Genomic DNA, 26,713 nt, shown 5'->3' with positions numbered 1-26,713 from the left:
TACAATATGAAGAGCTAGGGCAGTACGATATGAAGACCCAGGGCAGTACGATACGATATGAAGAGCTAGGGCAGTACGATACGATATGAAGAGCCAGGGCGGTACGATATGATATGAAGAGCCAGGGCAGTACGATACGATATGAAGAGCCAGGGCGGTACGATATGATATGAAGAGCTAGGACAGTATGATATGAAGACCCAGGGCAGTACGATACGATATGAAGAGCCAGGGCAGTACGATATGAAGAGCTAGGACAGTATGATATGAAGACCCAGGGCGGTACGATACGATATGAAGAGCCAGGGCGGTACGATACAATATGAAGAGCCAGGGCAGTACGATACGATATGAAGAGCCAGGGCGGTACGATATGATATGAAGAGCTAGGACAGTATGATATGAAGACCCAGGGCAGTACGATACGATATGAAGAGCCAGGGCGGTACGATACAATATGAAGAGCTAGGGCAGTATGATATGAAGACCCAGGGCAGTACGATACGATATGAAGAGCTAGGGCAGTACGATATGATATGAAGAGCCAGGGCGGTACGATACAATATGAAGAGCTAGGGCAGTACGATATGAAGACCCAGGGCAGTACGATACGATATGAAGAGCTAGGGCAGTACGATATGAACAGCCAGGGCAGTACGATATGAACAGCCAGGGCAGTACGATACGATATGAAGAGCTAGGGCAGTACGATATGATATGAAGAGCTAGGGCAGTACGATACAATATGAAGAGCCAGGGCAGTACGATATGAAGAGCCAGGGCAGTACGATACGATATGAAGACCCAGGGCAGTACGATATGAAGAGCCAGGGCAGTATGATATGAAGAGCCAGGGCAGTACAATACAATATGAAGAGCTAGGGCAGTACGATACGATATGAAGAGCTAGGGCAGTACGATATGAAGAGCCAGGGCGGTATAAGACAATATGAAGAGCCAGTACGATACGATATGAAGAGCTAGGGCAGTACGATATGAAGACCCAGGGCAGTACAATACGATATGAAGAGCTAGGGCAGTACGATATGAAGACCCAGGGCAGTACGATACGATATAAAGAGCTAGGGTAGTACGATATGAAGAGCCACGGCGGTACGATACGATATGAAGAGCCAGGGCAGTACGACACGATATGAAGACCCAGGGCAGTACGATACGATATGAAGAGCTAGGACAGTATGATATGAAGACCCAGGGCAGTACGATATGATATGAAGAGCCAGGGCGGTACGATACAATATGAAGAGCTAGGGCAGTACGATATGAAGAGCCAGGGCAGTACGATACGATATGAAGAGCTAGGGCAGTACGATATGAAGAGCCAGGGCAGTACGACACGATATGAAGAGCCAGGGCAGTACGATATGAAGACCCAGGGCAGTACGACACGATATGAAGAGCCAGGGCAGTACGATATGAAGACCCAGGGCAGTACGATACGATATGAAGAGCCAGGGTGGTACGATATGATATGAAGAGCCAGGGCGGTACGATACAATATGAAGAGCCAGGGCAGTACGATACGATATGAAGAGCCAGGGCGGTACGATATGATATGAAGAGCTAGGACAGTATGATATGAAGACCCAGGGCAGTACGATACGATATGAAGAGCTAGGACAGTATGATATGAAGACCCAGGGCAGTACGATATGATATGAAGAGCCAGGGCGGTACGATACAATATGAAGAGCTAGGGCAGTACGATATGAAGACCCAGGGCAGTACGATACGATATGAAGAGCTAGGGCAGTACGATATGAACAGCCAGGGCAGTACGATATGAAGAGCCGGGGCAGTACGATATGAAGAGCCAGGGCAGTATGATATGAAGAGCCAGGGCAGTACGATATGATATGAAGAGCTAGGGCAGTACGATATGATATGAAGAGCCAGGGCGGTACGATACAATATGAAGAGCCAGGGCAGTACGATATGAAGAGCCAGGGCAGTACGATATGAAGAGCCAGGGCAGTACGATATGAAGAGCCAGGGCAGTATGATATGAAGAGCCAGGGCAGTACAATACGATATGAAGAGCTAGGGCAGTACGATACGATATGAAGAGCTAGGGCAGTACGATATGAAGAGCCAGGGCGGTATAAGACAATATGAAGAGCCAGTACGATACGATGTGAAGAGCTAGGGCAGTACGATATGAAGACCCAGGGCAGTACGATACGATATGAAGAGCTAGGGCAGTACGATATGAAGACCCAGGGCAGTACGATACGATATGAAGAGCCAGGGCGGTACGATATGATATGAAGAGCCAGGGCGGTACGATACAATATGAAGAGCTAGGGCAGTACGATATGAAGACCCAGGGCAGTACGATACGATATGAAGAGCTAGGGCAGTACGATACGATATGAAGAGCCAGGGCGGTACGATATGATATGAAGAGCCAGGGCGGTACGATACGATATGAAGAGCCAGGGCGGTACGATATGATATGAAGAGCTAGGACAGTATGATATGAAGACCCAGGGCAGTACGATATGATATGAAGAGCCAGGGCGGTACGATACAATATGAAGAGCTAGGGCAGTACGATATGAACAGCCAGGGCAGTACGATATGAAGAGCCGGGGCAGTACGATATGAAGAGCCAGGGCAGTATGATATGAAGAGCCAGGGCAGTACGATACGATATGAAGAGCTAGGGCAGTACGATATGATATGAAGAGCTAGGGCAGTACGATACAATATGAAGAGCCAGGGCAGTACGATATGAAGAGCCAGGGCAGTACGATACGATATGAAGAGCCAGGGCAGTACGATATGAAGAGCCAGGGCAGTATGATATGAAGAGCCAGGGCAGTACAATACAATATGAAGAGCTAGGGCAGTACGATACGATATGAAGAGCTAGGGCAGTACGATATGAAGAGCCAGGGCGGTATAAGACAATATGAAGAGCCAGTACGATACGATATGAAGAGCTAGGGCAGTACGATATGAAGACCCAGGGCAGTACGATACGATATGAAGAGCTAGGGCAGTACGATATGAAGACCCAGGGCAGTACGATACGATATGAAGAGCCAGGGCAGTACGACACGATATGAAGACCCAGGGCAGTACGATACGATATGAAGAGCTAGGACAGTATGATATGAAGACCCAGGGCAGTACGATATGATATGAAGAGCCAGGGCGGTACGATACAATATGAAGAGCTAGGACAGTACGATACGAAGAGCCAGGGCAGTACGATACGATATGAAGAGCTAGGGCAGTACGATATGAAGAGCCAGGGCATTACGATACGATATGAAGAGCTAGGGCAGTACGATATGAAGAGCCAGGGCGGTACGATACGATATGAAGAGCCAGGGTGGTACGATACAATATGAAGAGCCAGGGCAGTACGATACGATATGAAGAGCTAGGGCAGTACGATATGATATGAAGAGCCAGGGCAGTACGATACGATATGAAGAGCTAGGGCAGTACGATACGATATGAAGAGCCAGGGCAGTACGATACGATATGAAGAGCCAGGGCAGTACGATATGATATGAAGAGCTAGGACAGTATGATATGAAGACCCAGGGCAGTACGATACGATATGAAGAGCTAGGGCAGTACGATATGATATGAAGAGCCAGGGCAGTACGATACGATATGAAGAGCTAGGGCAGTACGATTCGATATGAAGAGCCAGGGCAGTACGATACAATATGAAGAGCCAGGGCAGTACGATACGATATGAAGAGCCGGGGCAGTACGATACAATATGAAGAGCCAGGGCAGTACGATACGATATGAAGAGCTAGGGCAGTACGATATGATATGAAGAGCCAGGGCAGTACGATACGATATGAAGATATAGAACATAGAAAAGTACAGCACAATACAGGCCCTTCGGCCCACAATGTTGTGCCGACCCTCAAACCCTGCCTCCCATATAAGCCCCCACGGTACGCTATGAAGAGACAGCTGTTGCCCATGTAGCAGGCTCCCCCTCTTCATACAGGTAATGAATCCAAACGAACGACAACATTGCAGGAGTTGCCAGTCAGTGCTGAATTCGACGTAGAACTGTCTTCAAAGCTCAAAGCAAAATTTATTGTCAGAATACATACATGTCACCACATACAACCCTGAGATTCTTTTTCTGTGGGCATAATTAGCAAATCTATAGAACAGTAACTGTAAACAGGATCAATGGACAACACACTGTGCAAATACAGATATAAATAAATAATAAATAATGAGCATGAAATAACAAGACAAAAGAGTCCTGAGATGAGTGTAGTTATCCCCTTTTGTTCAAGAATTTGATGGTTGAGGGATAGTAACTGTTCTTGAACCTGGTGGTGTGAGTCCTGAGGCTCTTGTACCTTCTACCTGATGGCTGCAGCCAGAAAAGAGCATTGCCTAGGTGGTGAGGATCTTTAATGATGGATGCTGCTTTGCTACGGCAACGTTTCATGTAAATGTTGGAAGGGTTTTACCCGTGACGTACTGGGCCGAATCCACTACTTTCTCTAGGATTTTCCTCTCAAAGGCATTGGTATTTCCATACCAGGCCATGATGCAGCCAGTCAGCACACTTGTCACCGCACATCTATAGAAGTTTGCCAAGGTTTCTGGTGACATGCTGAATCTCTGCAGACTCCTGAGGAAGTGGAGGCGCTGTCGTGGTTCGTTCACAATTATATTTATATGATGGGTCCAGGACAGGTATTCTGACATACTGACACCCAGGAGTTTAAAGATACTGACTCTCTCCACCTCTGATCCTCCAATGATTTCTGGCTCATAGACCTCTGGTTTCCCTCTCCTGAAGTCTACAATCAGTTCCTTGATCTTATTGACATTGAGTGAGAGGTTGTTGTTACCACACCACTCAGCCAGATTTTCAATCTCCCTCCTGTATGCTGATTCATCACCACTTTTGATACAGCCCACAACAATGGTGTCATAAGCAAAGCAGTACATGGTGTTGCAGCCAGATTTTCCCTCAGGGTTCACTCCCAAGCCTTCCCCATGAGTGGGTGTAGCTGCAAGGCAGTGGAGGTTTGAGATCTGAGTCCTCCTTCTCCTGGATGAGCTGCCAACCATGGCTGAACCCTATCTGCTCGAAGCAACTGGTTTTAAGATGCAGGTAACCCATCTTTGCCCCTTCTTCTGTCAGTAGAAACAGCTCCTCTGGACTTAGTAGCTAAGTCACACGTGAAGGTCAGGAGCTGGACTTGGTTGTCAGAGGCTATTTGAAATGCACACCACTGGAAGCATTTAATAGGTGGAGGGAGCATGCCCCACTCAGACCCCCAGCTGTAATAACTTTAAGAAATCCGAATAAAAGATAAGTAAATTCCACTGCCCTCCCCCACTCTCTTCCCCTACCTGTCACTACCTGCCTGTCATTTTACACACCTCCTCAGTCCATCAATTGCCTTGGAATCCTCTCTCACCATTCCCTTTCTCCAGTGCTGGCCATCTCGCCTCCCCATTTTTAGCCCTGAGGCAGGGTTTTGACCCAAAATATTAACAATATCTTTCTTCCCACTGACACTGCTGACTTCCGCCATCAAACTGTATGCTTCTTTATCTACACTGTCCTGTCCCATAAAAATGTTGCATGGTTCAGCTCTTTTTGCACCTTCAGTAATACATTGGCATTTCACTGCATAAACACAGGAGATTCCACACATCCTAGAGATTGTTTATTTATTTAAAAAGACAGCATGTAGTGGCCCCTTCCAGCCCTGTGAGCCATGCCACCCAGCAAACCCCAACAAACCTGATTGGCCCTAATCTAATCACACGACCATTTACAATGACCAATTAACCTACCTAGTAGGACTGGAGGAAAACCAGGAGACTCCTTACAGAATGGCACAGGAATTGAACTCGGAAATGTGAGAGCCTCGCACTAACTGCTACGCTCCTGTGGTGCTCATTCTTGAGGAACACTCAAAGTGCTGGAAGAACTCAGCAGGTCAAGCTGCATTTGTGGAGAGGAATCAACAGTTGATGTTTTGGGCTGAGACTCTTCATAAGACACAAGACATAGGAAAAGACACACAACGGGGAGGAACTCAGCAGGTCCGGTAGTACCTATGGAAATGAATAGATAGTCACATTTTGGGCCAAGATACTTCTTCTAGACTGAGAAGGAAGACAGAAGATGCCAGAATAAAAAGGTGGGGGCAGGGGGAAGAGGCTAGCTGGAAGATGATAGATGAAGTTCGGTGGGTGGGAAAGCTCAAGGGCAGAAGAAGAAGGAATCTGACAGGAGAATATAAGTTGTTTCTTTTTTCCAGATGAGTCGATTGAAATGTTTGTTCCTTTAAGACACAGGAGCAGAATTAGGTCTCTCGGCCCATAGAGCCTGATCCGGAGAGAAGGGGGACAGATTGAGAATAAGGAGATAGGGAGAGGAGGAGTAGTACAAGCTGGAAGGTGATAGATGAAGCCAGGTGAGGGAGTAGGTAGGTGAGTGGGAGTGAAGAAAGAATATGTGAGGTGATGGGTGGAAAAGGTAAAGAGCTGAAGAAGGAGGAATTTGATAGGGAAGGAGAGTGGACCATGGAAGAAAAGGAAGGAAGAAGGGCACTAGAAGGAAGGGAAAGACAGTTGATGAGAACAGGGGAGCAAGAAAGGGGAGGAGGAGAAATCACTAGAAGTTATAGAAATTGATGTTGATGCCATCAGGTTGAAGGCTACCCAGACGAAATATAACGTGTTACTCCTCCAACCTGAGTGTTGCCTCATCGCGACAGTGAAGGACATCATGGATTGACATGTCGGAATGGGAATGGGTAGTGGAATTAAAATGAGTGGGAACCGGAAGACGGAGTGAAGATACTTGACGAAGCGGTTTTCCAATCTATTTCGAGGCTCACTGATACACAGGAGGCTACACCGGACACAGTATATGATTCCAACAGACTCACAGGTGAAGTGTCGCCTCGCCTAGAAGGACTGTTTAGGGCCCTGACTAGTAGTGAAGGTGTGGCATTTGTTCTGCTTGCAAGGATAAGTACCAGGAAGGTGATCAGTGGGGAGGGATGAATGGACAAGGGAGTCGCGTAGGGACGAATCCTGCAGAAAGCGGAATGTAGTGGGGGTGGGAGGGGGTAAGATGTACTTGGTGGTGGGACCCCGTTGGAGATGGCGGAAGTTACGGAGATTCGTGTGCTGGACGCGGAGGCTTGTGGGGTGGTAGGTGAGGACAAGGGGAACCCTATCTCTGGTGGGATGGCGGGAGGATGGGGTGGGGTAGACGTGCACGAAATGGAAGAGTTGCGGGTGAGGGCGGCGTTAATGGTGGACGGAAGAAAGCCCCTTTCTTTGGAGGAGGACATCTCACTAGTTCTGGAACGAAAAACCTCATCCTGAGAGCAAATGCGTTGGAGACGGTGGTACTGAGAGAAGGGGGTGGTATTTTTACAACTGACAGGGTGGGAAGAGGTATAGTCAGGATAGCCATAGGGAATCGGTGGGTTTAAAAAAGATGTCAGTACACAGTTTGTCTCCACAGATAAGACTGAGAGATCGAAAAAGGGAGGCATCTGAAGTGGACCAGGTAAATTTGAGGGCAAGGTGGAAGACGGAGGCAAAGTTGTTGAAGTCGATGAACTCAGCATTGGTGCGGGAAGCTGCAACAATGCAGTCGTCGATTAAGTGTAGAAAATGTTGGGAAGTGATACCAGTGCCGGCTTAGAGCATAGACTGTTCGCATAGCCGACAAAAGGGAAGGCATAGCTGGGACCTATGCGAGTGCCCATGGCTACGCCTTTGGTTTGGTGTTGCTCCTTCTACCTGAGACTGGTCTGATCGTGGCAGTAGAGGAGGTTACGTCGAAATGGGACTGGATCATACACGGACGCTAAACTATTCTCCCTGCCTTGAGCTTCCACCCCGATGTGACGTCACGGCGACATGACGTCGTTCCTGTTGTTGGGTTTCCGGTCTCTGGTCAGGGAAGTGGTAGACAGCCGAGGCTGACATGGCGTCTAGTTACTCTCCCAAAGATGACGAAGCTCACCAGCACAAGAGCCGGAAACCCGATAACACGGCATTCAAGCAGCAGCGCCTGCCCGCCTGGCAGCCCATCCTGACGGCTGGCACCGTGCTACCCGCCTTCTTCATCATTGGCCTGGTCTTCATCCCGATTGGTATCGGCCTTTTCGTCACCTCCAACAATATAAAGGAAATCGAGGTGAGCTTGCTTCTGCAGCCTGAGGCACGGGACCGGCAACATAAATTAGAGAGCGAGAGCTGGCACCGGCAGTGCGGAGCGCAAGCTCTGGTCCGCCGAAACTTCTGGCCGGGAAAGCGAAACCCGAGGTTTGCGGCCTGGGTCGAAGAAGTACTTCACCTAGCTGCCATTACCTTCCCTGGGTTAGGTGAAGACGCCAGCGGCAATCTCGGGTGTGTTCTTGGACATCAAGTGTTATGTATTTATGGCGGAGCGGGGAGAGTCGCAGCCCGAGGCGAGATGGCGGCCGTGAGATGTCTTCGTTTGAAAGGCGTAGCTGTTATTTTAAGATTTTTCAAAACAGCCTTTTGTCTGATAGTCCAGCAGACCCGATATGTAAGCTAACTTCTGGTCGTTGAGATGTATAACTTGACCCCAGTTTTAACCTATCCCGACTGGGTCTTGGTTACTATAGATTAACCTAATTGGTTATTGAAAGATTGGTTGCAAACATTTACAACCTACATTAAGAAAGCTGTTATTTATTTATTTCAATATCATTTGGGAAGAGTTTTTCCCCCTATTTTTCACGGATTTATCGGTTTTCCGTTAATACAATGGGCCCCGTCAAGGTTCACTCGCTTTCTGATATGTGGTTCTACTGACCAAGTGTTGGACTATGATTCAAATAGAAAACGCATTGTGAGAAGTATAAGAATTTTGCTGTTTCCAAAATGAAAAAGTGATGGCTTCAGTTACGAGTAATGTGGCATTATGGCGCTCTTTTGTTAGCCCTTTAAATTAAGTAGTGCAAAAAGGAGGAAAAATAGTGAGGATTCATTTTCCATTCAGAAATCTGATAGTGGAGAACTCTTGAAATATCAAATTTAAATTTTTCATTGTTCCTCTCCTGTTCAAGTTTCTGTTTTAAATTGAAGTACATTTAAACTCTGAAATGCTTTGTTTTAATGTACATGTTGATAGTTAGTGCCACTTTGAAAGGATTGTATATCAAATCTGTTTCATTCATTTTTTCCCCTATTTATGTACTTGTCTTTGTGTTACTGTTTCAGATTTTCAGTGTTTCAAAGGGATGATGTTGTGGTTTTACTCAAGCTTTCTATGCTGTTTTATTCTTTAAAAAATATTTTTGATCAGTCAGACTTGGAATAATAGAGAAATGCAGATTTTAAAAACTGATTTTGGAACTTTGTTCCAAACAAACAGCAAACTACTCACACTCAACTCTGATAGTTTCATCAGTATGTGGATAAATTTACCAATCTAGGGAAGCATTTTTTCTGCTCCCTACCAATATTTACTTATCTGACCTAACAGTGAGCTATTCCTCTTGTACAATGACCACTGCATTGAATTTGAATTTTTTGTCTTTTGGTTCAATCATCCGCATACTAAAATAAAACTTTGACTAATAGGAATTCTAGGAATGATTATTTTCACATAGGTGAGTGTGAATCGCAAAGGTTTTTAAAAAAACACAAGAACACCAATGACCAAATTTAAGTTATAATTTGATGCAATGAGCACTTTGAAAACTCATTGTGAAACAGCTCAAACTACAGGTACTAATATTCTGAATGGCAGATGCATTATTAACTACCTGAACTTACTGTTTAAAATATGAACTCTGTATACTACTTTGTAAGATCCAGAATTGGTGAAAATTTTTTTAAAAATGGAGTGTTGCTGATTTTCGAAGCACAGAATCAGTGTCTCTTATAACTGGTTGCCTTAATATCTGTTACACTGTCTGCAAAAAAACCACAAATTTAATTAGCTGGGTATGCAGAAAAACTTGGAATACTTTCATGACTAGATGCAACACAATTTAAACACTAGTGTTTATATAATGGAATAGCTTATTTATTTTTTTCCTGTTGTGCATTGAAATTTACCATTTGATTTATTTTTAAGGGTATTGTTGTAGTTAGCTGTGCCAACATGTCCTGAAATATTTTCCCCAAAGATTGATGTTAAATTTGGAAAGGTTTGCTGCAACTTTTCAAAGAAAATGGAAAAATTCAAATTTTATCATATGAGTTAGTTGAGGGTAGTTTTGGTTATTCAAGGGCATGTTCATACATTCTAATAAAAACAGTATTGAAGATTTTTTTACATTTTCTTTTGCATGTTTAACAACTGTTGATAATAACCGAAAAAGGAATTATATCAAGTTCTCCAGCTTTCTGTAGTCTGTATATTTCATTGAGTAGCAGGCCTTTTATCGATAACAATTGGCTTGGCACTCATTTTGGAAACACTGTGCAGTTGGATGATGGAGCACAATTATTGTTTTAATACCAGAGAAACGGATGGATTAACTGGTATGCCAAGCCTAGTTGATCGCTACCAGTACATCACAAATGAGAAAATAAATTTGCTAGTGACTTTGATGTAGATACAGAAATTATTACTGCCGAAGGGTCTCAGCCCGAAACGTCTACTGTACTTTTTCCAATAGATGCTGCCTGACCTCCTGAGTTGCTTGGATTTCCATCATCCGCAGATATTCTCTTGTTTGTGATTTTATTACAACCTTGTTGTAGGGTTTGGAGGCTTGTCTGCCTTAGTGACCTGGAGAACTATGTTAACTGGAATCAGAGCCTTGTGCTTTGGCTCTTGGTAGGTCAAAAGGTAGAGGCCAGACTAAGAGTGGTCTACCAGTCCTCCAGGTTTGGGGGTTCAGCTCAGGGCTAACAACCTTGACTGATCAAAAAACAACTGTTACGGAAACAGCAAAGAAGAATCCTTCCATACAGACAGAGATGGAGGACCTTCGTTACTGCCCTAGACACAGGTGTTTAACAGATGCTATCGGACCTGCTGAGTATCTACAGCTTTTTGTTTCATTTCAGAGTTCGAATTCCTGCATTTTTTTAACTTTCATAATACTATATATTCTATATTATATAATTAGGCTGCAACTATCAATACCAGTTCTTTTTTCTGTGTGTTGTAATGGAAGGTTCAGTTACGTGTAAGCTTTTCATTATCTTAACCCATGAATACTGTTATGTCATTGTTTGGTATTTTGCCCCACAGAAGTATGCTGTACAGAACATCTCTGATGGATGTTCACTGGCAATGAACAACAAGACTCAAATCTCTTTCTTTAATTAATCATTTGCTTTCTGAGTCAGTTTTGAAGTCTTGGTTCTGAGAGCACTGATTTTTTGGAACTCTCCCCAGTCTGTAAGCGGTGTTTCAGATATTGTGCCTGGCCCTTCTTTACACTTACGTTTTTTTAAAATTTCACCAGATTGACTACACAGGCACCGAGTCAGATTCTCCTTGTCATAAGTGTGCTGTGAATGGGACATGGAACACTACATGTGAATGTGTGGTACCCTTCCAGCTGGAGCAACCGTATGAGGTACGAAATTATTACTTGTGCATATGTGTTCAATTTTGAAAACATGGCTTATGTAGCCAGAATTCACTATTTGCTATGATGGTGCAGGGAGACAAGGAGCTACTGCTCCATGATGTGTGACATCTCTGCTTAAAGGTGCCTTGTGTTGTGCTGTTTGAAGTGTCCTAGCAACTATTATCGTATATGCGCAGTTTAACTTACAGGTGTTAGTGACTGTTGCCACAAAGACAACAGCAGACCTATGTGAGAAAAGTGTTTAAACTTTACTTTGGACAAGCATATAGTTTTTTTTCTAGTTGCTTTCAGATCAGCATCTCCCCGATTTCTTTTGCATAATTAGGTGCCAGATCAGCCGCAGATTGAGCTTTGCAGTGAACCCCTTGTTCTTTACTTATTACAACACCAGACCTATGTTGGTTCTCTGCCCCATTTTGCTCATTTCTATGTAGCACTACAGCATATTTTCTAATGTGTGTTTTTCTTTAATCATTTGCAAACACTGGGAGTATTCCACAATAGATGATTTAATCTGTCTGAATGTCTTTGGGACATGCGGAGAAAAGTAGACAACCCAGGAGAAAGCATCATGGTCACAGGGAGAACATATAAGCTCCAGACAGTACCCAAGGTCAGGATCCAAACTGGGTTCATAGATCTGTGAGGCTGCAGTGCTAACTGAAGTGTTTGTGTTCAGTGACTAAGAGTTGCCAACTACTTTTGGAGGTGATTTCTATGTAGAAGATGAGTTTTCAAGTGGGGTATCTATATAAGTTCTAGCCTGAAACCCCATTGAACTGTACACAGTGAGAATTGGGCTGGAGAAGATGTGTCTGTAAGTTGTGTGTGGTTTTTTTGGGACAGTAAATTAAGTATTCCTTTGATACCAATGAACCCTGATTTAGAATATCCGGAAGCAAGTTTGGGCAAACCAGTTTTCAAGGCAGCATTGATTGTGCACTCAGCATACAGATAAGAGTGGTGGGCATTTTTTTTTGTATTCATAGAAACAGAGACTGAGCCATTAATGACATAGAATGTAAGAGAAATAACTTAAATTTGAAGTACAGATTAGGGGTCACTGGCTAATGAAATTAAATATTAGTAGGTTTAGACACTCAAACACACAGATTAATTCCTTTTTGGAGGAGAGGATGGTAGAATGAGGGGAAGTATGTTTATGGGAAGTGTTTAAGCTGTGGTTACTTATTCAGTGGAAACGTTTTAGAGTATCCGTGCCCTCCAGGTTGGATTTCAATTTTGACGCAGAGAATATGAAGGTAAAACTTGATATAGTTCAGGGACCTCTACGGCCTGACATTGAGACTGGAAGTACACAGTTGCATTTGAGTGAACTTTGTTTTATGTGAAGTGCACATGCAAGATCTGCTGAAAGAATGCATTGGAAAATCATGATGGTTATTAGGCAGCCAGAAACTGATGTTTGTAAAACATGTCCTGTAGCTATTACTCAGCATTAGAGAACATTAAAAATCGTAAGTGGACCAAAAATTTTTTTTTATAGAAGGTTATTTATTTAATAGAAAAATTACTTGGGTGATATGCTCACTTGTATACGGTAACAGAACTTCAAACTTGTCTTTTGATTAATTTTGTACCTATACCAGCTGAAGCTCACAAACTAATCTTTTATAACAAATGTTATCAGTCACTTACAGTGAACACACAAGTTTTTACAGTCGAGAGAACAAAGCCTGTGAACCTGGTTTTATGCATTACTTCTAAAATGTGGTCTGATCTTCATCTACATCACAATAATAGACAAACAGTCTTCCTAAACTAATAACACACAAACAATTGCACTTAACACGTCTTTATTGAACACATGAATCATTCACAGTCTAGGCTGGAAAAAGTATGTGAACCTTATATATGATGACAGGTAGAACCTCCTTTAGAAGCAATAACCTCCACCAAACAGTTCCTGCAGCTGCTGATCTGACTTGCACAACAGTGAGGAGGAATTTTAGACTATTCCTACATAGAAAACTGTTTCCATACATCAATATTTCTGGGGTGGCTTCTTCAGATGATGCCACAGTATCACAATTGGCTTAAAGTCTGGACTGTGACTTGGTCATTCCAAAACACAAAATTTCTTCTTTTTAAGCCAGTGTGCATTTTGCCAAAAAGTTCAACTTTTGTTTCACCTGTCCACAGAACATTGTCCCAGAAGCATTATGGAACATCCAGATGGTCTTTTGCAAACTTGATGTGCAGCAGTGTTTTTTTTCCGGAGAGCAGTGGTTTCCTCTGTGGTGTCCTTCCATGAACACCATTCTTGTTCAGTGTTTTTCTTTTAGTGGACACATGAACAGAGACTTTAGCAAGTTCTAGATCTCTGCAGGTCTTTTGCTGTTACCCTTGGGTTCTTTTTCACCTCCTTCAACATTGCACATTGTTCTCTTGGTGTGACTTTTGCAGGGTGCCCACTCCTAGGAAGAGCAGCAACAGTACTGAATTTCCTTCATTTGTAAACAATTTCTCTTACTGTGCACTGATGAACACTCAAATCTTTCGAAGTGCTTTTATAGCCTTTTCCAGCTTCGTGCTTCTCTACAATTCTTCTAAGGTCCTCAGAAAGTTGTTTTGATCGAGGCATGGTGCACATAAGTGGATCTGTCATAACCTGACTTTGTGTGCATTTTTTTATAGGGCAGGACTCCTCTATAACCCACACCTCCAATCTCATCTCATTGATTGGAATACCTAATTCCAAATAGCTTTTGTAGAAGGCATCACGTACCTTTTTGAACCTAGACTGTGATTGTGACTTAAATGAAGATCAGACATATTTTATGAATAATTAATGCAGAAAACCAGGTAATTGCAAAGGGTTCAAAAACTTTTTCTTGCAACTGTACATATACCTTTTTACCCAATTAAAATTGATAAATTTCACTCAATGTGAGTTATATTACAAAGCTTCCACGTGGTTTTTGCTAATTAAATATTTTTTAGCTCCTTTTCAATATCTTAAAAAATCTTCATTTATTATATTTTACAGGGAAATGTTTTCATGTATTATGGATTATCAAATTTCTACCAGAACCACAGGCGATACGTTAAATCAAGAGACGACAGTCAGCTTAATGGAGATGAAGGCTCTTTGACTGTAAGATAAGTGGAGTAGGGTTTGGAAGATACTATTACAGATGTGTATTGTTCATTCTCTAACAAGCATTTACCAAAAACTAAAGTAATTCTATAAACAGGCTGGAAATCGAATGCTGTAATGTATTTTTTAAAGATTTTTTTCCCATCCTTTGCTTTTCAGATTATTATTTTACCCATTGGATTTGTTGTGTGAATTGATTACTTTTGGTATTGAGCAAAGTTGAACTTTCAAACTGAAATTTCTGCCTGTCGTTCACAGTTCACCAATTGTTTTATGAAGTAGATTGAAAATGTTAGGTTTATTTTGTAGCTTTCTTTTGTCAGTGTCAATGGAAAGAAATTACCTGTAATACACTAATAATTATCCAATTTTATTGTGTTACATAATCATTTTACCCTAATGTCTAAGGCCACTGATTTTAAAACAGCAGTCGCCCATTTCAGACTAAGATTTCGTGCAATTTTTTTTGCCGGAATGAATTTTACACTGTATGTGTCACTGTTTAGACCAATTATTATTTTTTTCCTGTCAAAGTTGTTAGTTTCATATTTTTTTAACATCATAGTCTCTTTGTCAGATCTTTGTCTATTTACTGCATCCTATAACTTCCATATCTATATTCTATGGATATTCTATATCCATACTTCCAGATTGTCCATTTCCACGATTTTGTATTCAGTTGAAAAATGATGGTGCTCTGCTGATCTTAGAACTACACAAAGATCTTGTGATCTCAGTGATATTATCTACATGTATTCTAATTAACCTAGTTTAAAATGTTTTTTCCTATTGCAACTGCTGATTACAATAGATGTTTATTACTGATCCCCCATTTGTCAACCTTTTAATGGTATACCCTGACAGATTTCATTCCCATTTCTGAATTTTCTCGGCTTTCCAGTATTCAATTTGTATCTAGTTTAATTGTTTTAATCTTTCTGTTTCATTAACAATGTAAATATAATTTGGTCATAATCATTTGTGTTCATTCTTTATTACCTAACTTTTGCATTTCTGTTCCATAATTATTTAATCTCCATTCACTTGTATCCTCTCTGTTTAGGGTGTGCTCCTCTTTACGAAAAAAACTTACTATACTTATTTCAGCATCTGCCCTCCAATTCTTAAATGAAACATTTGAGATTTTGGTGAAATGTAAATGCAACAGAAATGTTCAATTTTTTATCCATTATTGTATCAAATAAGTTTGGGATATCAATTTGTAGCTCCAGTTATGTTGAGGCTTAGAGTCTTGAAAATATAAATTGTACTTTCCCCTCCCCACAGAGTCCCAGTAAGGAATGTGCACCATATCGCATGAATAAAGATGTACCAATTGCCCCTTGTGGAGCTATTGCAAACAGCCTTTTTAATGGTACGTAGAAACAAAAGTACAGAAACTTTAACATCAAAGAAAAAGGACATTCTGTAGATTGTATCTAACATGGTTGGTTGTAAAGGAATACTGAATTCACTTAGCAAATAAGTGTGTCCCAGCAATTTGTTCTTGTAAAATGAAATCCGGAAGAACACATTAGGGTACACAATGACCTGCCTTTACTAGTTCTAGGAGCTGACTTTTACAAGTTAGCAACATGAATCTGAATCTTGCTTTGTTTTATGCTGCATTTTACCTGAATATTTGTGTTCATGATCTGTTGAAAGAGTAGCTATTGAAGATTTGAGAGGTCATGTATGTGGTGAGGTGGTGATCTTGAGTGTCAGTTAGGTGCCACTTGAGGGCAGTGCAACGTGCACGGGACCCATGGACGAGTGTGTGATCTGGTGACCTGGAGTATTGTGTGCAGTTTTGGTCCCCTAATCTGAGGAAAGACATTCTTGCCATAGAGGGGATACAAAGAAGGTTCACCAGATTGATTCCTGGGATGGCAGGACTTTCATATTATGAAAGATTGGATTGACTAGGCTTATACTGGCTAGAATTTAGAAGATTGAGGGGGGATCTTAATGAAACGTATAAAATCCTAAAGGGATTAGACAGGCTAGATGCAGGAAGATTGTTCCCGATGTTGGGGAAGTCCAGAATGAGGGGTCACAGTTTGAGGATAGAGGGGAAGCCTTTTAGGACTGAGATTAGGAAAAACTTCTTCACACAGAGAGTGGTGAATCTGTGGAATTCTCTGCCACAGGAAACAATTGAGGCCAGTTCATTGGTTATATTTAAGAGGGAGTTAGATATGGCCCTTGTGGCTAAAGGGATCAGGGGGTCTGGAGAGAAGGCTGGTACAGGGTTCTGAGTTGGATGATCAGCCATGATCATACTGAATGGTGGTGCAGGCTCGAAGGGCCGAATGGCCTACTCCTGCACCTATTTTCTATGTTTCGATGTAACAGAAATAGTTGAAGCACTTTGCATTGGGCTGTTGTGCTTGAGTGGCAGAATAGAGACCTAGTGGAAGTAGCAAAGCAGATGTCTTGTAGAGGAATCGAAATTAGACCTGGAGAAATTGGACACAGCAAGCCTGAGAGGTTGAAGTAGTAATACTGTGAGTCCTCAAGTTGGTTTGGGAAAGAGACCCCAGGTAGGTTGAGTGAAGGAATACCAGGCACTGGGTAATTGCCATGGTAATAAAAACAGTCAAGGTTATCTCGTATTTAACATTTAACTCCATATGGTTAATTTGCTTAATATAGTGTGTTACAATTTTCCAATTTATTGATCCAATTTAATTCCCTGCTACTATGCTGAATGTTGATCCTTCCTGGTATTAGATTAGGTCTGGGATTGTTAGGAAGTTGCTGGGGCAGTGCAGCCTGAAGGGTCTACTCTGCACTGTATTGTCAAATAAATGAGTAAATAAACATTGTTGTCTTGTTAATTTTCAGTGACTCATGAGACAAAGTAGACAATAGATTTTGTTAAGCAGCAAAATTACATCAAATCCAATCTTCGCCAACCATCAGGAAGAGTTATTTTTCTAACCCTTTGCTGATTTATACCTGATACCTGGGATTAAATTACAATGCTCAAGGCAGTTGTTAATTCTTGAATATTAGATTCTTTCTTGGTCTATTATAAAGATGATAAAAATGAGCTACTTTAGAAGGCGCATTATCACAGAAGATAACTGATAAGTTGGTAAGTTATAGGGTGGTAAGTTATTTTATCTCGTTTTGATTCATTTTCCAAATTTCTCATCAAATAACTCCCCAAGCTACCTATTAACTTTTGGTCACCTGTGCAGATTGCAAGCTTTAAACTGGTTACTAAACTTTTGTGATGCTTTTATTTTGACACGGTATCAGTATTTTTTGCATCTTAATAGACAGATCTTTGATTTCTCATTGCTAGATACTCTAAAGTTGTACTATGTTGATAATGGTACCAAAACGGAGATTCCTTTGATCAAGAAAGGCATTGCATGGTGGACAGACAAGAATGTTAAGTTCAGGAACCCATCTGGGGCATCCAATTTATCTTATATCTTCAGAGGTAATCTAACTTCGTAAATATCTAGTGATTTTGGTTCATAAAGATCACTGTTGGTACTGATGAGTTATCCAATTATGTGATGGGTTCAGAATAATTAGATTAATTCTTGATTTCATGCAAGGCTTTTTAAAATGTGCAGATGTTTAATATTACTACTCAGTTTATTTTTTTAACCCTTCAACAAAATATAGAAACTTTGTTTTAAAAAAAATTTCTTTGAATATATTTTTCTGCATTACATTCATTTGGGTTATAGAAATTCACCCTTGTGGAATTCACAAATCAACACCTATAAATTTGTGATACATAATAAAATTCGCTCTTACGGAATTTTTGTAGGGGTAAAGTTTATTTTTACTCGTCTTTTTCTAGCTTCTGCCCCTTTCTTTCCAGACATGATGAAGAGTTGACAGCTTATGCCCCTCCATAGATGCTGTCTGACTTGCTGAGTTGCATTTTTGTACATCTTCCATGCATTAGAACATAGAACATAGAAAACATACAGCACAATACACACCCTTTGGCCCACAAAGCTGTGCTGAACATGTCCCTACCTTAGAACTACCTTGGCTTTACCCATAGCCCTCTATTTTTCTAAGCTCCATGTATCCATCCAGGAGTCTCTTAAAAGACCCCATCATTTCCGCTTCCACCGGCAGCCCATTCCACGCACTCATCACTCTGCGTTTAAAAAAAAAAAAAAAAAAAAAAAAAACAACACTTACCCCTGACATCTCCTCTGTACTTACTTCCAAGCACCTTAAAACTATGCCCCCTCATGCTAGCCATTTCAGCCCTGGGGAAAAGCCTCTGACTATCCACACGATCAATGCCTCGCATTATCTTGTACACCTCTATCAGGTCACCCTCATCCTCCGTCGCCATCTGCAGAGCCTCTTGTGTTAATAAAAATAATTTTGTTGTTTTTTTAGGATTTGGGATATTTTAAAATTCTTAGTCACTCAAAACTATGGGTGGTAAAATCAGCCTCTCCAGTTCGAGGACATGTGAACTGACATCTGAGTGCGGCACTGCCATGGTAGCCATATCCTTAAAGTAATCCCTCATCTTTTACTCCACTTCTACTTTAACCATTGCTTCCTGAACTCCTTTTCCACCTCTATTCGCACCTGAACCCCAATCCTGAAATCGCATCCCATTCCCTGACATCTCCAGTTCGTAAACTGTTTCTGAAGCCATAAGCCTTGTGTTTCAGAGAAAATTCCCCACAGATGAAGAGTGCAACTGTGGTGCATTCTGAGACATCTATTGACGTATCCTTGGACTGCAGAAAGACTCAGCTGTGAATGCCAACTTAATCAACAGGGCTATGGATATATCCATATCTTATGAGTGACTAAATTTAAGAATGTTTTTCTTTTGCACAAGCCTAGTCCATCTCTCAAATCTAAAATTGGCCTCAGCTGTTAAGTAGTGGTAGGGGCGGCATGATAATGTAGCAGTTAGCACAAAGCTTTGCAGTACCAGTGACCCAGGTTCAATTCCTGCCATCGCTTGTAAGGCATTTGTACGTTCTCCCTGAGACCATGTGGCTTTTTCTGGGTGCTCTGGTTTCCTTCCATAGTACCAGTTAGTAGGTTAATTGGTCATTGTAAATTGTCCCTTGATTAGGCTTGGGGGATTGCTGGGCAGCACAGTTCGAAGGGCCAGAAGAACCTATTCTGTGCTTTATCTCAATAAATAAATTGCTTTGTCATCACTGATAAAATTACTCGATGTAAGACTCAAAACATCCCATATGAAATATAAATTCCCACTTATAAAATGGAATTCAATGGGAAAAGGGGTTTGTATTATTGAAAATTATAATGTGGGTGGTTTTCTGTTTGCAATTTCTCTGTAATGTGATCACTTGATGTTTAAAAATTACAACTGCAAATTTGGTGATACAGTAGTCAAGGGCATTCTGTTACAATCATTAAACGTATATGGCTGCTAAAATTTTAAGTATCAAATGTATGAAAAAAAGTATAGATTAGGCATTACACACAAAATGCTGGTGGACCGCAGCAGGCCAGGCAGCATCTATAGGAAGAGGTACAGTCAACGTTTTGGGCCAAGACCCTTAATCAGGACTAACTGAAAGAAGAGATAGTAGGAGATTTGAAAGTGGGAGGGGGAGGTCTGAAATGATAGGAGAAAACAGGAGGGGGAGGGATGGAGCTAAGAGCTAGAAAGTTGATTGGCAAGAGGGATACAAGGCTGGAGAAGGGAGAGGATCATGGGATGGGAAGCCTAGGGAGAAAGAAAGGGGGAGGGGAGCCCAGAGGATGGACAGCAGGCAAGAAGTTGTAGTGAGAGGGACAGAGGGAGAAAAAGAGGAAAAAAGGGGGGAAAAATAAATAAGGGATGGGGTACGAAGGGGAGGATGGGCATTAAGGGAAGTTAGAGAAGTCAATGTTCATTCCATCAGGTTGGCGGCTACCCAGACGGAATATAAGGTGTTGTTCCTCCAACCTGAATGTGGCTTCATCTTGACAGTAGAGGAGGCTGTGGATAGACATGTCAGAATGGGAATGGGACGTGGAATTTAAATGTGTGGCCACTGGGAGGTCCTGCTTTCTCTGGCGGAAAGAGCATAGGTGTTCAGCGAAACAGTCTCCCAGCCTGCATCGGGTCTCGCCAATATATAGAAGGCCGCACCGGGAGCACTGGACACCGTATATCACCCCAGCCGACTCACAGGTGAAGTGTTGCCTCACCTGAAAGGACTGTCTGGGGCCCTGAATGGTGGTGAGGGAGGAAGTGTAAGGGCATGTGTAGCACTAGTTCCGCTTACAAGGATAAATGCCGGGAGGGAGATCCGTGGGAAGGGATGGGGGGGGAACGAATGGACAAGGGAGTCCCGTAGGGAGCGATCCCCGCAGAAAGCAGAAATGGGGGGGGGGGGGATGTGCTTGGTGGTGGGATCCCGTTGGAGGTGGCAGAAGTTATGGAGAATTATATGTTGGACCCGGAGGCTGGTGGGGTGGTAGGTGAGGACAAGGGGAATCCTATTCCTAGTGGGATGGCGGGAGGATGGGGTGAGAGCAGATGTGCGTGAAATGGGAGAGATGTGTTTGAGGGCAGAGTTGATGGTGAAGGAAGGGAAGCCCCTTTCTTTAAAAAAGGAAGACATCATCGTCGTCCTGGAATGAAAAGCCTCATCCTGAGAGGAATTGTGAGAAGGGGACAGCATTTTTGCAAGAGACAGGGTGGGAAGAAGAATAGTCCAGGTAGCTGTCAAGAGTCCGTGGGCATTACCTGTGGAGGAAGAAAAAGCTAATGTTTAAGGGCAACCATATTGAGATAATTATTCTTTTTCTTAAAATGAGTGGGACTAATATATTTTTTCACTCAGTGAAGGTACAAAAATCCTAAAATCTTTACTAAAATCAACAGTCTACAAATTTTCTGAATGGAATAAGTTGTTAAAAGGATGTCTTCATGGAAAGCTACCTTACATTTTTTAATTCAAAAATTTCTTGGCAACTTAAAAATGCTTTGTATTTGTTGTAGAAATTATTAATGTTGTATAACTGGTGAAAAAGCAATATAACGTTCTGGAATTACAGATACTACAAAACCTGTGAACTGGCCTAAACCAGTGTATGAACTGGATCCAGAGGACAAGGACAACAATGGATTCATAAATGAAGATTTCATAGTGTGGATGCGCACTGCAGCTCTGCCTACGTTCCGTAAGCTGTACAGGCTTATTGAGAAAAAGGAATCATTTGCACCTACCCTGCAGCATGGAAATTATACTCTGCATGTTACCTACAGTATCCTTCATTCTGTGTATTACAAAAGTTTTTATCTTTAATTTTCAAATTTCCCCCATAATCCATCAAGGTTTACCACATTTAAGTGGCATTCACAAGAAGCTGGAGGAACTTGGCAGGTCTATGGGGAGGAATAAAGAATCGACATTTTGGGCCGAGACCCTTTATCAGGACTGGAAATGAAGGGGCAGAAGCCAGGATATGAAGTTGGGGGAGAGGCATACAAGTTGACAGGTGATAGGTGAGACCATGTGAGGGAGAAGGTAGGTGAGAGGGGTTGAAGTGAGAAGTTGTGAGGTGATAGGCAGAAAACGTAAACCAGAGATCAAAGAGGAGAGTGCACAATGGGAGAAAGGGAAGGAGCTCATAGGCAGGTGGGGAACAGAGAAGGCGTAAGAGAGAAGTCAGAATGAGGAATGGAAAGGGAGGGGGGGAGAAAATACTGGATGTTCTAGATTTCCAGCATCTGCAGAATCTCTTGTGTTTAAGTAGCATTCTTGTGCATTATGCGCCTAACAATGTATTTATACAGAATTGGCTTTGGAGTCCTCTGTTATTAAGTAGTGGCCTTTACTGTCTTTCATTTCACACTTTTAGCGTTTTATTAATAGATGGAATGATAAGGGAACAGGAAAGTTGTACCAAAATTTATTGGCCAAATTAACAATTCCAACAATGAAAAATGAAACTCAAAAAGATGCTATGGTGAGTTCTAGTTCATATTTTTCAATTTGGAAATGGATTTTTGTCCAAACCAGTGGTAGCCTCTGAGTTTCATTAGCTATAACTTTCGAGGTTACTGGATTTAAAACTTAATCCTTTTTTTTGAGGGCTGTTCTATTCCATCAACACCAGGCATAACACATTCAAAATCAACGTTATTGTGTGCTACTCCAAAAATGTTGGTACATATGTTAATGTGAGAAAAGCTTTTCTCCTTTTCCCAAGGCTCTGAAATTTTAAAGATATTCTCAAAGACTTTTATATTAGATTTTATGGTGGAATGAAGATTATTATGGTAAGTTTGAATCCATCTGGAAAATAAGCATTGACCATCTTTTGACATGTTTAATGTCAACACTTTATTGAACGGCTTTGACTCAGTTTGACAAAGGACTAGAGAAACCTTTTTAGAGGAGTATTTGTGTTTGATTTTCTATTCATTTTTGCTGACTTGCTGTAAAAGAAGTTCTATAAATAAGCTCATGCATATAATGCACTAAGTCTGATCATTGGTTTGATTAGTGTCAGGTGCACTGCCTGTCTTTGATTACAATAATGAGAGATTTAGAATGATTATCACTGAACAGAACTTGATTATGAGTCATAAGTAGTACAGCCAGAAAATAAGAACAACTGCTTCAAAAGACTATTGTGATAAACTACTGTGATTCTTGTACTACATGATAATTAGAACATTACAAATGAAATTGACTTAAGAAAAAGAATGGCATGTGTTGTAGTCATATTCAAAGTGTGTCATGAATATTTAAAGTTCTTTTTTGATTCCACATCTGTGCTGTGATAGCTGAAATATTGAGTTATAATTATCTTGACCAGGCTTCTCTTTCAGAGTATATTCAGTTATCAGTTTTGATGCCACGTGAAGGTACATTTAGCAAGAATGCCAATGCTGCACTCATAGAACAGAGCTGTGAGTATATTTTAGAAAGCAGAGCAATTGCCGGTATTCTTATCATAGAAGGCTGCAACACAATAATATAAGCATGGGCTTTGTTCATATTGGCACGTTTAAGAATACCTCAATTAAATTAGGTGAATAATTAATGTTTAAGAGTTGAAAGTGTGAAGTTAAAAGCAATGAAGTATTCCTATACCATGTTCAGATTATCCAGTCGATAGCTTTCATGGACGAAAAAGAATGATCTTGAGCACCATTTCTTGGATGGGAGGAAAGAATCCATTCCTGGGGATTGCTTACATCACTGTTGGTTCTATCTGCTTCTTTCTGGGAGTTGTACTGTTGATCATCCACCACAAATATGGAAACCGTAACACCAGCACTGAAATTGCTAATTAGTGGTTTTTGCAACTGAGTAATTGCATGTGCCGCCGTCAAGTTTCTGTGATGAAGCCTTAGAAAACTAAGCAGGCAGTTTGACTCTTGTCTTCAGTACATTTTCAGCATCTGATATCTTCCCAAATGAGCTCAGAATATTTTCATTTGCAAGTGAAACCTTGTAGTGCAGAAATGCTTGATCACTTTTCATACCACTTAAGGTAGTAACTCTAAACTGAAATTCTGTGTATATGGTTGTTAATATTTTTAAAAGTATAAATGACTTTTAATGTTTAAGACCAGTAAAGTGCGTTCTTGATTTTACTTGTCAAGTAAAAACTAAATATGAAAATACTGTGGATGGTATGCAAGGATATAGACAGGTTACTTTCAGTGCATTTTAAGATTACACTTCACACTCTCTTGCCTCCTCGCTCAGCATTAATGAACTGTGGTCCACTCGTGTTCATCCTTGGTAAGACACATCTGTGCTCAAATTGCCTATATGTCTTGGTATTTCCTGCAGAGAAATTTTCTCCTTTTGAAAATCTCAGGTTATTTTGCTAACTGTCCTTACCCAGTGTATTTGCATTACATGTAAGAATAAGCCATTCATTGTATGTTGAAGTCTGAGAGGTGTGATTTTTGAGAAGAATTTAATTTTGCAATGCAAAATATTAATGAAATTAGGACAGCATGAAGCAGATTCAAATTATTCTGATTATTAAGGTGGAGAAAAAACATTCTGCTGAAGAGGAGCTAAAGTACTTCCTTAGGGACCAAAGTACTTCCTTAACAGTTGTAACATGTAGTCTGTCATACTTTGCTATTCCAGAGCAATTTAGAGAATACGTTTGTCTCCTTTTAGGGAATATCACTGGATACTGAATAAAAAAAATTTTGTAGCAAGTTGTAAGTTTTACCAGTTGTAATGTGTTAATGTTTTTGAATGTATATCACATTATTAATCTGGCATGCTTCCATTGTTTGTGATGCAAAAGAGGAGATTTTGCTTTAGTAAATTAACCTGCTTTCCATTTCCTCAATTTGTCATTGGCCATCAAGTGTGGAACTTGTTGTGCAGGTGGCGTGAAACATATGACGTAGTTAAGGATGTACATACAACACCACAGGGTAAATCAGCCAAGTAAAACTGCTTCAGAGTATTGCACCAGCTGTTGGAAAAATGTATGTGTAATATGAATGTAATTAAAGTTAATTTATCACATGTAAAGGACTGCATTTTGTTTTTTAAAATAATGTTGACATAGAAACCACCTTTAGTTTAAGGGGCTTCTCAAACTCAGGTTTTATGGCACGGCTCTTAAAAACTTTAATCTTATTCCCTTTTTTTTACTTCTGTGGAAGATTTGAAAAATGGTTACTGTTTGTTTTCAAGAGATTCAATTCAATCTGCTAAAGTATGACCAAGCTGACTTTCACTGTCCATGTACTCCTTTTTCAAATTAATTAGCTTGGTCTACTCCATAGGGTGCAAGTGCGCTCCTATTGTTATGGAATGGAAACTTTTATTTAAGCAATGCACTACTTGTTATGAGCAGGCAATATGTTTGCATCGTTCAAATAAGATGCAATTGTAATTTCCATTTACACTTTATACTGACCTCGCATTACCCAGTGTAATGATCATGCCAAAGGGGCTTTGCACAGTTACTCACTTTGTGCCTTGTTGATTCTTGTAAAGAAACGTATTAATGGTGTTTTTTTAAAGCAGTAGACATCAAAATGAGTGGATGATCTGTACTGTGGTTTAAATTACAATTCTTATTCTGGTCTGACAAAAGGACTTTTAACAGATGTTGACTGTTTTAGCTGAGTGCTTCCAGCATTTTCTACTAGATTGTTACCTGGGTTTCATCTCCTAAGTTACAGAGAAAGGTTGAACAAGTTGGGTCTTTATTCTTTGGAGCATAGAAGGACCTGATAGAGGTATTTAAAATTATGAGGCGGATAGATAGAGTTGACGTGGATAGGCTTTTTCCATTGAGAGTGGGGGAGATTCAAACAAGAGGACATAAGTTGAGAGTTAAAGGGCAAAAGTTTAGGGGTAACGAGGGGGAACTTCTTTACTCAAGAAAGTGGTAGCTGTGTGGAACAAGCTTCTAGCAGAAGTGGTCGAGACAGGTTCGATGTTCTCATTTAAAGTTAAATTAGATAGCTATCGGGGACTTGGGAATCGATTGACTCGGGACTTTGAGACTTTTATTTACTGTGACTATGGTCTGTTCTTTATCAAATTATGGTATTGCTTTGCACTGCTGTAACTATATGTTATAATTATGTTGTTCTGTCAGTGTTGGTTTTTGGTATGTCCTGTTTTCTGTGATATCACTCCGGAGAAAGATTGTATCATTTCTTAATGTATGTATGCATTTCTAAATGACAATAAAAGAGGACTGAGTGTTCTCATATGGACAGGAAAGGAACGGAGGGTTATGGGCTGAGTGCAGGTCGGTGGAACTAGGTGAGTAAGAGTTTGGCATGGACTAGAAGGGCAGAGGTGGCCTGTTTCCGTACTGTAATTGTTATATGGTTATTTTTTTTATTGCAAATTTCTTTCTGATTTTCTACTCTCATAAAGGTTTCCTATTTCACGTTACTGTGTAACTGAGCTGTATATACTGATGCCAAACTCAATTACTACTTGGAGCATTTGTTAACCTTGGCCAGGCAAGTTCTATGTTCTGATTTAGTCTCAGGTTGCCATAGTTAGAGAAGGAGGAG

The 26,713-nt window shown here is 41.1% G+C and overlaps 1 protein-coding gene across 1 annotated transcript; it reads left to right on the top strand.

Annotated features, from left to right (window-relative positions):
- The first annotated feature begins 7,924 nt into the window (after positions 1-7,924).
- On the top strand, positions 7,925-25,202 carry LOC140201570 (cell cycle control protein 50A-like). The gene is made up of 7 exons (XM_072265864.1): positions 7,925-8,200; positions 11,460-11,573; positions 14,599-14,706; positions 15,997-16,084; positions 18,023-18,163; positions 21,739-21,948; positions 23,796-25,202. Exons 1-7 carry the CDS (start codon positions 7,988-7,990, stop codon positions 23,987-23,989), a joined length of 1,068 nt encoding a protein of 355 aa, XP_072121965.1. The 5' UTR covers positions 7,925-7,987; the 3' UTR covers positions 23,990-25,202.
- The last annotated feature ends 1,511 nt before the right edge of the window (positions 25,203-26,713 follow it).

The sequence above is a fragment of the Mobula birostris genome, chromosome 8, assembly GCF_030028105.1.
Source record: "Mobula birostris isolate sMobBir1 chromosome 8, sMobBir1.hap1, whole genome shotgun sequence".
Lineage (NCBI taxonomy): Eukaryota > Metazoa > Chordata > Chondrichthyes > Myliobatiformes > Myliobatidae > Mobula > Mobula birostris.
This window is presented reverse-complemented; position numbering and strand designations above follow the sequence as displayed.

Coding starts and splice junctions, on each gene's coding strand:
- LOC140201570 (XM_072265864.1), top strand. CDS start 7,988: ATGGCGTCTAGTTACTCTCCCAAAGATGACGAAGCTCACCAGCACAAG. Junction 16,085..18,022: donor TGCAAACAGCCTTTTTAATG/GTACGTAGAAAC, acceptor TCTCATTGCTAG/ATACTCTAAAGTTGTACTAT. Junction 21,949..23,795: donor TACTCTGCATGTTACCTACA/GTATCCTTCATT, acceptor TACCATGTTCAG/ATTATCCAGTCGATAGCTTT.